The sequence below is a fragment of the Mesoplodon densirostris genome, chromosome 2, assembly GCF_025265405.1.
Source record: "Mesoplodon densirostris isolate mMesDen1 chromosome 2, mMesDen1 primary haplotype, whole genome shotgun sequence".
Classification (NCBI taxonomy): Eukaryota; Metazoa; Chordata; class Mammalia; order Artiodactyla; family Ziphiidae; genus Mesoplodon; species Mesoplodon densirostris.
In genome coordinates this window covers 19,966,294-19,979,888 of record NC_082662.1, presented here as the reverse complement: position 1 = coordinate 19,979,888, position 13,595 = coordinate 19,966,294, and the positions used below count along the sequence as shown (strand labels likewise).

At 47.5% G+C, this 13,595-nt stretch overlaps 1 protein-coding gene across 1 annotated transcript in view; it reads left to right on the top strand.

The window, feature by feature from the left end:
• Nucleotides 1–13,595, top strand: part of STPG1 (sperm tail PG-rich repeat containing 1) — a 49,987-nt gene that overhangs the window by 14,054 nt on the left and 22,338 nt on the right. The window contains exons 3-4 of the mRNA XM_060080929.1: nucleotides 1,986–2,104; nucleotides 12,507–12,608. Coding sequence (XP_059936912.1) covers nucleotides 1,986–2,104; nucleotides 12,507–12,608 — 221 coding nt within the window. The remainder of the gene's footprint in view (nucleotides 1–1,985; nucleotides 2,105–12,506; nucleotides 12,609–13,595) is intronic.

The following is a 13,595-nucleotide window of genomic DNA, read 5'->3' as shown; positions in this document are numbered from 1 at the left end:
GTTTTTCCCTTCTGGTACCTTAACAGATGTTGTTTCTGATGGTCATCTGCTGTTATTCTTATATTTGTTGCTTTGTGTGTTATGTGTCTTTTTTTCTCTGCCTGATTTTATGACTTCCTATCACTTTAAAAAGACAATTTGATGGGGACTTCCCTGGCTGTCCAGTGGTTAGGACTCTATGCTTCCACTGCAGGGGGCACAGGTTTGATCTCTGGTCAGGGAACTGGGATCCCCACATGCTATGTGGTGAGGCCAAAAACTTAAAAAAAAAAAATAAATTAAAAGTAAAAAACCAAAAAGCAATTTGATTATTATGTGCCTTGGTGTAGTTAAATTCCTATTTCATGTGCCTGAGTTTCACTGCCTTTCTTTGATCTGCAGGTTTATGTTTTTTTTTAAATCAAATCTGGAAAATTTCAGCTACTTTTTTCTTGAAAAATTTTTTTCTATTTCCTCTCTCCCACCTCTCTTCTGTGGAACATATATTAGGTTCCTTGAAGTTTTCACAAAGCTCACTGATACTCTGTATTTTTTAGTCCTTTTTCTCTCTGTGTTTTGTTTTGAATAGTTTGTATTTCAATGTCTTCAAGTTCACTAGTCTTTTTTCTGCAGTGTCTAGTGTATTCTTAATCTCAGACTTTTTAGTTTTCATCTGTAGAAGTTTGATTTGGATCTTCTTGATATCTTCCATGTACCTACTTAATAAGTTCAATCTTTTTTCCAGCTTCTTGAACATATCAAATGCAATTATTATTGTAATAATGTAATGTTCTTGTATTCTATCATCTATATCATTTCTGAGTTGGCTTTGATCGATTGTTTATTTTCTCCTCATTGTGAATTGCATTTTTTCCCTTCTTTGTATGCCCATTAATTTTTAATCAAATGCCAGTTATTTTTACCTGTTGGGTACTGTATATTTTAGTAGTCCTATGAATTCTTGTGCTTTGTTCTGGGATGCAGTTAAATTACTTGGGAAGTTTGATTTTTTCAAGTCTTGCTTTTAAGCTTTGTTAGCTGGAACCAGAGAAGCATTTAGCCTAGGGGTAATTTTACCCTATTTCTGAGGCAAAACCCTTCTGCATATTCTCCTTGTGTCCCATGAATTATGAGGTTTTCCACTCTGACTTGTGGGAACAGGAGCTATTCCTGTTCCCAGTGTTCAGGTATTGTTTACCCTAACTTTTTCAGGTGAATCTTTCCCCTTGGGGAGTTTTCTCACATGCCTGGGCTGATTGATACTCAGGAAGCTACTTGAGGGGAACCTAGTGCACGTCTCTGGAACTCTTTCTCTGTGTAGCTCTCTCTTCTCTGGTTCTCTGCACCATTCATCGGGAGTGGAAGGAAGGAAAAGGGGGAGTTCATATATCATTTATACATCACAACCCAGACATATAAAATTTTAACTTGATTTTCTATAAATGATCCCCTTCTGCTTTTTCACCCCAAGTCTGCTCAAAGCAGAAACCTAAACTTACACTTGTGTTGCACTGTGTCCTGAAGAATGAGCGCGAGCCCCACTCTGCTCTGGGGTTTCCTGACCTCTCTGTATCTTTACGGTGCTTCGCTGATCTGTGACTCTGGGCTGAGGATGAGTGAGGACTCTTGCTCTGTCCCCCTGCCTGGCTCTCTTCCAAGGCTGCTCCAAATGGTTTTGTGTCCCCTTCCTCCTTGGCAAGAACGCCTTTCCTGTCAGATCCTTCCTCTTCCCTTGATAATATGCTTCAGCTGTGTGACCAAGTCTCACTAGTTTAAGAGCTGGAGGTGCTTGGGTGCGAGGGCGGGGGCGGTGGATGGCGGGGCGGGAATCAATAAATTACTAAGAGGGTCTTAAAAAAAAATCCAGTTTCATGTTTATCTCTTGTCAAAAGGCAAGTTTCTCTTTTTATTCCGTTTAAAATAAAATGTTAACAGATAGCTCTGTGTTTTGTGCATTCGTCAGTTCTGTGTTTTGTGCTATTTTTTATTCTATTTTTGTTGTTTAGGTTTTACTGCTGCGTATCCAACACAATCCTCCATTCCTTTTAAATATCAGCCTTCCAGGATTCCAGAATCAGAAAAAAAAGGATTTAATAGTCAAGCCAAGAGGTTTTACCATAAAAAGGTAATGACGTTGTCTTAGAGATACTTTACTTTTAGTCTGGATTTTAGCCTCAGGGGACAGACACGCGAGTCTGGCTGGTGCGTCTGCCTCTGTGACCAGTAGAGGGCAGTGTCATCCAAGGAGCTGCAGCACCCTCTCCAGCTGTGCGCTCTGACTGGGCTGGAGGAATGAGCTGGAAAGATATTAAATCCAGTGGAAAACATGTCTGGACTTATGGGGCCACACTGAAACTAAACGTTTTTTAACAAGAAATGTATTTTAAAAATTACTATAGGGGCTTCCCTGGTGGCGCAGTGGTTGAGAGTCCGCCTGCAGATGCAGGGGACACGGGTTCGTGCCCCGGTTCGGGAAGATCTCACATGCCGCGGAGCGGCTGGGCCCGTGAGCCATGGCCGCTGAGCCTGTGCGTCGGGAGCCTGTGCTCTGCAGCGGGAGAGGCCACAACAGTGAGAGGCCCGCGTACCACACACACACACAAAAAATTATTATAAAAATCAAATATGCAAAAATCCCAGACGTATGAAGTAAAAGATAAAAATCCTTTCCTCCCCCCTCCCCCCAGCCTCACTCAAAACATGACAGGAAGAACAAGACGTTCTTCAAATAACATAAAAGAAAAATAAACGAGTCTAATAAACGTAAAATTACCTTTGTGATGACACCCCCCTCTTTTTTAAGCTTCCTTTGACAATGTGTTAGAACTGTTCCTGCATTTCCGCCTTCCTTACCCTCTTCCCCAAATATCTGTGTCTCTTTTTCTCTTTGATCTGGAACGTTCTGCTTGGGTCCTGCCGGGTCCTCACCTAACTTCTGTAATTTCACCGGCTGAAAGCCCAGGTCTGATATTCTCCCCTCTCACCAGCAGGGGGAGGAAGCAACTCGCAGACGCAAGAGTCTTTTAACATCTTCATTCCTTTATTCGTTTAACTAGGACCTTTAGAATAACATTCTTTTGGAGGAGTCATCATGTCAGTTACCTTTTGCTGCATTCTAAAAATGTTTTTCATCCTACCCCCTCGCCAAGATGGCGAGAGGGGATGGGGAGATCTGGGTCCTGAACGCAGGTGAGTCCTCGGCAAGCCCTGTGCCCCTTGGCCTGTTTCCTCCTTTGTAAACAAGAGCGCTGAGCTAGAGAATGTTTAAGTTCCCTCCACTTCTGATATTTTAGGATTCCAAGAAAGAAAGTAGTAAAGAATATAGTGTGTGTGTACACACACACATATATTTTTAATTACTTGCAGTTTTTCTCCAACGGTGATAAATAAGCTATCCGCTCAGGAGTTTCCTCTCTATGTTGTTTTTTTTGTTTGTTTGTTTTGTTTTTTTTGCGGTACGCGTGCCTCTCACTGTTGTGGCCTCTCCCGTTGCGGAGCACAGGCTCCGGACGCACAGGCCCAGCGGCCATGGCTCACGGGCCCAGCCGCTCCGCGGCATATGGGACCTTCCCGGACTGGGGCACGAACCCATGTCCCCTGCATCGGCAGACGGACTCTCAACCACTGCTCCATCAGGGAAGCCCTCCTCTCTATGTTTTAACTGTCCATCTGTCTCTCTGTCTCTTTTTTGTCTGGTTTTCCATTTGTCAATTTACCGATAATATACTGTCCATCTCTCAGATATCTGCAGCCAATCTCCAATAAAAATAATGACAGCCACCATTTACCGATCCCTACTATGCGTGAAACCAGTTTTAGACCATATTTCTAATCTTCTGAACAATGCTAAGAGGAAGGGTTTATACCTTAATTTAACAGAAGAGGAAACCCGGGCTTAGGGAAGTTAAATGACTGACCCACCCGAGGTCTCACAATGCAGGGTTTGACACATAAGAGGCCCCACATGAATATCGGCTGAATCAACGTTGAAAGAATTAGACCTCAAACCCAGGCCCAGCTCACTCCTAAGCCTCATGCTCTGTCCACACATGGCACCACACCTCCCTCTGTGGCCCACAAAGCCATCAAGTCCATCTGTGAAAGTCAGCGAGTGAGTTTCTGAAAATGCTTCCGCCAAACAGACCAAGCTCAAGATAGGGGAAGATGTCGTGTGCGTAGGCCCCATTCTACATGATCATGTTCTGACGACTTAAATCCAGAAACTGAATGGTCTGGCTTTTAAAGTTTGCATTTTAAATGACTATTACTTTTCAGAAATTTTTCTGCTGAAGGAACCAAGGTGGCAGCCAGCCAGAGCTATAGGCAGCATCCGATAAAGAGAGAAATAGCTCAGAAATTTGACTAGTACTTTTCAAACGTGGTTGTGTTGGTCTGACAATGTGAAAATGTTCATCTAAGCATTTGAAAGCACTTTGTAAATAAGTATGGAATTTTTTAGAAAGGGCATGGGATCCATAAACCCTGTCCCCTGGGTTTTGCTCTGTTACTAGCTGACTGGGTTTAGACTAATCGCTTGACTTTTCCGGGCTTCAGTTTCCTCATTTGAAATGTACAGTTTGGATTATTATACTTTTTTAGGTTCTTCAAGCTATAAAAACAGGAAGAAAATGTCTTATTGCCAGCTCATTATTTTCATTTTTCCTGAGAGGGATGGGCATTGAGAAGTTAAGAATTCTGTTTAACATCACCCAATAATTTAGTGAGGCAATACAAATTAAAAGCAGATTTTAAAACTCTGGTGTCTCACCACCCTTCTTATGACATTAATCGTACACACCCTGTGCCTCATCTCATGACTTGATTGTGTCCTCACATTCATTCTGTGACACATCTAGCACACCTTTTTTTTTCTTTTTTTTTTTTTTTGCGGTACGTGGGCCTCTCACTGCTGTGGCCTCTCCCGTTGCGGAGCACAGGCTCCAGACGCGCAGGCTCAGCGGCCATGGCTCACGGGCCCACCCGCTCCGCGGCCTGTGGGATCTTCCCGGACCGGGGCACGAACCCATGTCCCCTGTATCGGCAGGCGGACTCTCAACCACTGCGCCACCAGGGAAGCCCCTAGCACACCTTTAACACAGAGAATCAGTGCCCTCTGAAATGTGCTCTTACCTTATCAGTCTGACTTTGGAGAGAAACTTCAGGGCCTCGTTGCCCAGCTCACATCCCCCATGAGAATCTGACTGCTGTGTACGAGGAATCCTTCACTGAGCTCGGTGTCCAGACTGGCAATTTTGGCTGCTAGAAATGAAGTCTGCTTCCCTGAATATTTTACAGTTATTTACAGATGTGCTGCTGACACTGGGGGCATGAAGAGACATGCCTAATCTGGGACAGAGCATAGCCCAGCCACCCGAGAGACACTTTCCTCCCCCACCTCCCGATTCTGTCCCCATGCCACCCTGGATTGTGGTCACTATTTCCCAAGCTGTGTAACGCTAAGGACACTCCCTTAAAGTCTTTGCACCTCTGTTTCCTCATCTTAAAAATAAGGATGTTATAATAGGTAGGCCCTTGCCAGGGATTACTATTCCATGATCCTAAACCTGATTAATCCCTTCCAGGCACACATGAAGGGATACTGGTAGGATACAGACACCCTTTCCTCTAGATGCACAATTTTAAAATACTTGTTAATTTCAGACATAGCCTGACAGCAAATCCACCCTCCCCAGTGGTAAGCAGGACAGTGTTTAATTTGTGGTGAAATTGTACAAAGTTAATACGGTTCACTTATTGCCTTGGTAAGGCACCAGACCAGAGATATTTTTAAATGCATTTTTTAATGTCAGAGATTTTTCTTTTTTTTTTTTAAAGGGCTTCAAATGCTTGACTTTTTATTTATTTATTAATTTTTTTTTTTTTTTTTTTGGCTGTGTTGGGTCTTCATTTCTGTGCGAGGGCTTTCTCTAGTTGTGGCAAGCGGGGGCCACTCTTCATCGCGGTGCGCGGGCCTCTCACTATCACGGCCTCTCTTGTTGCGGAGCACGGCCTCCAGACGCGCAGGCTCAGTAGTTGTGGCTCAACGGGCCTAGTTGCTCCGCGGCATGTGGGACCTTCCCAGACCAGGGCTCGAACCCGTGTCCCCTGCATTAGCAGGCAGATTCTCAACCACTGCGCCACCAGGGAAACCCAATGTCAGAGATTTTTTCAATGAAAGGAAGTTCAGTTTGCAGAGACCGCCACATTCAAGGGGATAATTTCCCCACATGTGCACTCAGCTGCGTGTTTGAACCACAGTGGGGTCTGCCCGACCTTCCTGCTCTAGAAGCCTGACCTCTTCCATATCAGTCACCAGCACCCCTTCCTCAGGGGTCTGCAGGACACGCTGGTGGAAACTGTAAACACTTGGCTGGCACAGACAGTGTGCCAGGCTCCCCTTGAAGATGTTGCCTTTATGAACTCATTTAATCCCCATCATCGATTACCCTGGGAGCTAAGTCCCGTTATTATCCCCACTTTTCAGATAATGACTCTGAGACACAAAGAGGGTTAAGTACGTGGCACAGCCAGGGTCAGGCAGAGTGAAGATGAGCCTGGCAGCAGCTCCAGGCTCCCACACCGTTTCCTGGCGTCTCCCGGGTGGAAGCCAGCACACCTTCCCCTGAATGCCCGAGCACCTTCTGCTTGGCAGGGTGGTAATGGGCATGCACATCTTGTCTCCACCCAGCCGGAACTCCTTGGGCAGCAGTCATTGTCCTTTCCAGACCCCCAAAGCCCCTCAAAAATGGGTCGAATGAATGATCCCAACTCAAGTCTACGAGCCACGAGAACTTGTCCCACCCATCTTGCATTGCTTTGCTGCATCTCCTCCATCCCATTCCTAGAACATCTAAGCTGCCAACCGCCTGTATCCTGGTGCCCCCTCCTGGGCCCTGGCCTACAGCAGACTTCAGTGTGTGCTTGTTGAATTGAGTCTTGGCGCACATTCCATTCAGGGGATTTCAAAGGCCTGCTAACGAGCTGACACCAGAGTTAACGAAGAGGAGGGCTCTGCAAAAGAGGAGCACGGGTGCTCAGAGACGTCACTGATGTAAACCGATGCTTTGAAAATGCAGGTTTGGCTTCTCATGTCTGACTCTGTTTCCAACCCAGCCAGGCCAGCGATGGGCAAAGACCTGGTCCCCATTTTCGTCTGCCCAGGTGGCCAGTGTCCCTGGGCTTCCCCCCAACCTGCTCTTCACCTGGGTACTAAGAAACAATCTCCTCAGGAGAACTCATCCCGGGGCTTCCCTGGTGGCGCAGTGGTTGAGAGTCCGCCTACTGATGTGGGGGACGCCGGTTCGTGCCCCGGTTTGGGAGGATCCCACACGCTGCAGAGCGGCTGGGCCTGTGGCCCATGGCCGCTGAGCCTGCGCGTCCGGAGCCTGTGCTCCGCAACGGGAGAGGCCACAACAGTGAGAGGCCCGGGTACTGCAAAAAAAAAAAAAAAAGAGAGAACTCATCCCACTTTTCCTGGTTGCTCCCTGAGGGCGCCCAGGGATCTTTCATTTCTGAGATCCCCATTCTGAACAAAAAGGTGTCATTTTCTTGCTTGAAGTATGCTCCCTGCCTCTCCCTTCTCCTCTGCTATCAGAGGCATGGAAACTTTGATGCCAGACATTAGTGTATGGAGTTGGGGCGGGGAGAGGGGAGAAAGCAGAAAGGAGGAAGGGCGTCTTACAAGGGGCACTTCTCAGGGTTGTAGACAGTTTGAACCAGAAGGGCTTCAGTGACCCCGAAATCCCTGGACTCAGCAGAGAGGCCCCATCTGTGACGGCATCCCATGCTGAGGCCTGTCGGTGGAGCGGGTAAAGGGGACTTGCTGCTCGAAGCCACTGCCAATCGGGCCCCCTTTCCCTGAGTTCCTCATGGAGGCCCGGAGTGGGGTTGAAAACTATAGACCTCCACACCCGCACTTGCCTCTTTGTGGGTTCACAGATGAGGGGGCTGAGGCCCAGTGAGGGGACGTGCCCTGGGGGCAGACACTGGCTCTCCTGTCTTCTGGCCCATGCTATCACCATTTTGGCCACATCAGCCTGAGAAAAGGGTGGATGGATGCATTGTCCTGAGACCCTAAGACCAGAGGCATTTGTAAAAGGAAATTGTTCCCGCAGGAACCCCAAATTCCTGGGCACTTTTGCCAGTGGGTTAACCACAGGGCAGGGCTCTGTTTCCACCTCAGGCGTGTCTTCCTCCTGTTATATACCGCTAGCCCTTCCGCAGACTCTTAGTTTTCATTCATCTCGTGCACTCCTGAGAACCCCAGCTGGCCACCCCCAAAATAGACCAAAGCAGGGCGGAATATCCCTGAAGGGTCAAAAGGCAGCTCTAGTGTTGTGGGCTTTGGCCAATGATCCAGCAGAGAGCGCATTTTCCAACCAGGAAATGGGTTGACAAACCTGAAAGTCTTAATTGGACAGAAGCTATGAAATTGGGACGAGAAAATCCAGGCTGTGTGCAGATGTGACTGGGTCCAGGTTGTGGACATTAGGCCCTCCCATACCCTAAGGAGCTGCCTGGGGTGAGGGGGTAAATGCCCTGCTCCCTCTCTTCCCCTCCTCCTCATGACCTCTCTAAACCTATCCCAAGGTCAAGTGAATGTCAATCTGTGTCCCGCCCTTTGCACGTGCTGCCCATTTGGGACTTTAATCCTTCAAAAGAGCTCTCAAAGTGCATTTCCACCAAATGTTGCCCAGCAACATCAGCCAATCATCTCTTGCTCCATCCCGCGCTGAGGGCCTTTAACCACCGCTGAGGGAAGGTCCTGGCTCCCTTGAGGCTGTTGTGGCAACTTGAGGACTGGTAATGATGAGGCCGGTGGGACGTGCATTGACTCATTCAGTCTTCACGTGCACAGGGGACAACGGGTGTAGCCCTGGCACAGAGCTCCCTGTGGAACACACAACAGGCAGTCAGCAGAGCTCAAATGAATAGTGCTCCTGGGCTTCCCTGGTGGCGAAGTGGTTGAGAGTCCGCCTGCCGATGCAGGGGACGCGGGTTCGTGCCCCGGTCCGGGAAGATCCCACATGCCGTGGAGAGGCTGGGCCCGTGAGCCATGGCCGCTGAGCCTGCGCGTCTGGAGCCTGTGCTCCGCAACGGGAGAGGCCACAACAGTGAGAGGCCCGCGTACCGCAAAAAAAAAAAAAAATAAATAAATAGTGCTCTTCCCTTCTCCCTCCCCACACCCATTTTATTTGGTTGGTTTATTTGGTTTTTGCCTTCTGGGTGGTCTTGGCCAAGAAGCCAAGGGCTGGCTGAGTTCACACCAGTTTCGACTTGGATTCTCACTCTCTGGGAGATGCTGAGAGGCCAGAGCTCATCAACCTCATGTAACATTAGTCATATGAGCTGTTATCCCAGAGGCCAAAGGTTGGACTTTTATTGCCCTCCCAGGGAGCCATCCACCACCTCTAGCTTTTGCAGGAGAAAGCTTGAACTCCCTACAGCTGGACCTTTCCCTCCAGGCAGCTTTGAAACTTAACTTGGTATGGAGTGCAGGTGGTGGTGTGCTGGTAAACCAGCTCTCTCCTCCACAAAGAAAGTTCTGATTTAGAGCATTGGCCAATCTCTGTGGTGTAAATACCGCCCCCCACTCTGGTCAATTTCAAGCTACCACGAGCAACATTTCTGAATATTTAACAGTCGCCCTCATGAGCCACCACCGGCAAGCCCCAGCATCCTGCTGCCTGGAGGACCCTTCTTGGATATTCATTAACAGCAAATAGGCAGCACCCTCTCCCTCCAGGCTAAGAGGTGACAGTTCTCTTCCTACTTGTCCTGGGCTCAAACCAGTTTGCAATGTGGCAGAATTAAAATGTGATTAAGGTCCAGTAGGGTTGCCAGATTTAGCAGATAAAAATACAGGATTCTTAATTTAGAATTCCAGATAAATAACAAACTACTTTAGTATAAGTATATCCCAAATATTGATTGGGACCTACTTATACTAAAGTAGCTTTTTGTTGTTTATCTGAAATTCACATTTAACTGGGCAGGGTGGGATGGGGCAGCCTTGCAGGCCTGTGTTTTATCTGGCAACCCTAGATCCTCAGACACATATAGGTGCCCAGAAGATTCTTGTGGGCTGATGCTGGTGTTGGGGGTGTGGCAGCAGACTGGGGGCTGGAGATGTCCAAGACTGTTTATTCTTTAAACCTAGAAGAGTTGCAGTTACATTTCCTGCTTCAGCTTTCCCTCACTGTAGGGACTCTGGAAGCTAAAAGGTGCCCGAAGTCATTTAGTGCAACATCTCTGATTTACACATGAGGAAACTGAGGTCTAGAGAGGTGACTAGATCAAGGTTACTTAGCTAGTAGCAGCACTGATGCTAGAATCCTAATTCAAAACTTAGTGGGATTGTTTTTCCTTTTATCCTGCACATTTTATCCTGCACTCGTCTGAGAGTTAGTTTGGCTTAGTGGTCAAGAGTAGACTGTCCTCACACTGCCTGGGTTCAAATTCTGGCTCTGTTACTTGCTGCGTGACCTTGGTCCTTATCCCTTTGGGCCCTGTCTTCTCATCTTTAAAATGAGGATTAAATGAGCTAGCGTGTATAAAGTACTCAGAACAGTGCCCGGCATGCAGTGACCATCAATAAACATATGCCATGGGCTTCCCTGCTTTTGAAATCAGAACAACAGTACTTTTAGGGCCCTCCTGGTGGCGCAGTGGTTAAGAATCCGCCTGCCAACGCAGGGGACACGGGTTTGAGCCCTGGTCCGGGAAGATCCCACATGCCGTGGAGCAACTAAGCCTGTGTGCCACAACTACTGAGCCTGCGCTCTAGAGCCCGCGAGCCACAGCTACTGAGCCCACGTGCCACAACTACTGAAGCCTGCGTGCCTAGAGCCCGTGCTCCACAACAAGAGAAGCCACCAACACTCAGAAGCCTGTGCACCGCAACGAAGAGTAGCCCCTGCTCGCCACAACTAGAGAAAGCCCGCGTGCAGCAACGAAGACCCAACACAGCCAAAAATAAATAAATAAAATTTTAAAAACCCCCAAAAAACCCCCAAACCCCCCCCAAAAAAACCATACGCCAGTCCTGCAAACAGCCCCTTAGAAAAACCTCTTTCTGTTCCTTCCTGTAGCACCTCAAATCGCACCCACATGCCAGGGCTCTTCTGGTCGGGCTGCATCTCCTGCATCTCCTGCCTCACTCTCCTGGTAGTCAGCTCCCCCTCTGTCCACCAGGGACCATAATCACCTACAAGGTAGGAATCAGCTCCCCTGCCCCCACCTGCAAGGCTCAAAGGTTCACTGCATTTAAAATTCAGCACAGAAGAACCTGTTAATAGCCCTTATATTAAACCATAATCACACACTGCTCGGGCCACACTGGAGAGTCCTTGAAGGCCCTGATGGTGCCTTGAGCTCTCTCTCTGCTCTGAGGAAGGTAGTAGGGATGGTGGGGACAGGAGGAGCCTGGGTGGCAGGTCTTGGAGGTAGCAAGCTCTGGAGTCAGGCTGCCTGGGTTTAAATCTGCGCTTCACCATTTACTAGCTGCGGCCCCAAAGTCTCCAGGCTTCACTTTCCTTAAAATGGACCTGATAATAGCCCCACTGCAAAAGGCTTGTGTACACCATCATGTAGCACTGAATTCAGGTGCTGCCACTGACAGCAGTGGGACCTTGGGCAAGTTCATCTCTACGTGCCTCAGTGTCTCCATCTACAAAATGGGGGCATCCCTTTCTCACCAGGGGATTAAACGAGACAAACTTTGAAAAGTTCTTGGCACCAAGGAGGCACCCAGTAAACTCTTGAGACGGTGGGGCATCCTTATCATTTCATGTCACTTGCCTGGCCAACTTCTGTCAACATTTACTTCCCCCTGGTAACTAGCATGGGAAATGAGACGCAAGCCCAACTAACTGCCACAGCAGAAATGAGCTTAGAAATCAAGCTTTTGTTTGTTCCTCTCTAACGTACCCACATCACTTAGGACTTGAGCCCCATGAACCTGCCTCTTTTTGTCTGAGAGTGAGAAATGGTCTTGTTTGGGATGAAGGTTGTTTTTGTTTCATTTTGCTTTATAAACAGAAACACTCCCTGGTTTCTCTTCTGAAAGGCTGGGGAGGAAGCTGAGTCAGGTGGGGTGTGGTGAACATGAAATCGGTCACCCTTCCCTCGCCGTGGGTTTGGTGAACCCAGTCAACACACACTGACACACACACTGCACACACACACTGCACAGCCACTGCCGCACTCAGGATTGCATTTTCTGCTCATATCTCTAATGGCACAAAGAAACAACAGCATTCTCCTGGAAGGCAGTACAGCACAGTGGAAAGAGCAAGGGCCCTGGGGGGTCCCAGACCCGGGGTGGAATTCCAGCCCCAGTGCTTGCTAACTGAGACGGTGACTGGGCAGGTCAGGAATTGGTGGAGCCCGGCTGTCATCCACGAGGTGGCATCCCTGCCTGTCCCAGAGGATTACAGGAAGGCTTAGTGTTAATGGATGTAAAGCTTGCAGAAAAGCACCATGGAATTGAAAGTATCCCAATGACACTACGTTCTCTTCCCTTTCAGGATGATATCCCAGGTCCTGGGTTCTACAACGTCATTCACCAGTCACCTGTGTTTGACAGTGTGTCATTGTCTAAGAAAGGGACATGTACTTTTCCCTCTATGGTGAGAACCCCTTCTCTGAACGTTAACTGCTCGGTACTTTCCTTCATTCATTGCATAATCATACATTGGACAACTGGTCCCTTCTCTCCAAAGGCCCGTAGTTCTAATTAGAGAGTAACAGCCTCCTCAAATTTCCTGCAGGTAAACTGGAGCCTATGTCTTTAAGGAATTTTTTTTCCCCACTGCTATGCATTGCCAGAGTGGGAAGAGAAGCTAGAAGAATATTCAGGACCTGCTCATCCAAAACCAATTTTGTCAGCGTGGAATGGGCTTACACATGTTTTCTTGAGATTTTTAGGCAAACCAGGAAAAAAGTTATGATTATACATCTTGCCCTAATAGGACTTCTTACACTGCTTAATCTAATTTGGTTATTCGAGTTACTGAGATATCTGATGGGACCAAAAAGAAAACAGGCAGCAGGCAGGTAATTTAGGGATATTCCTCTCCTCCCCATTTCTCTCCTTTGTAAGATGTGGGTCTTTATCTTTGTGGAAGGCTACAACCGTCAAGTAGCTAAATGAAGTTCCAATGTCTCTGACCAGACCTGGGCAAGGATAGTCTTTATTTGAACACCTATCAGTTGGCAAGAAAAATAGATATAACAAGGGGAAAGGGTCAAGGTAGGGTAAGACTAGCTGAGGGAGGAAAGTGAAAAAGAAAGCAAACCCAAACTCCAGCATTAACAAAACACATATGCCGTCTGTCCCTTTAAAAGTTATAATAATCTCTTGCAAAAATGTATTACGATACCTGACACTGGAATTGATTTTTTTTTTTAAACCACACACAAAGAGACCATTTAAGACACACTGAATGCAGCCACTTATTGGAATTCAAGCTTGGCAGGGTTGAATACTCAAGGAGAAAACCGACTTTGGAGTTAACTCCTTATTAACAAAGACGTTGAGGCTGCACATGCCCCCAGTGAGTTCCCAGAACAACCACGCCTCTACTTCTCCTGTCCCAAGCCCTGAGAGTAAAGAG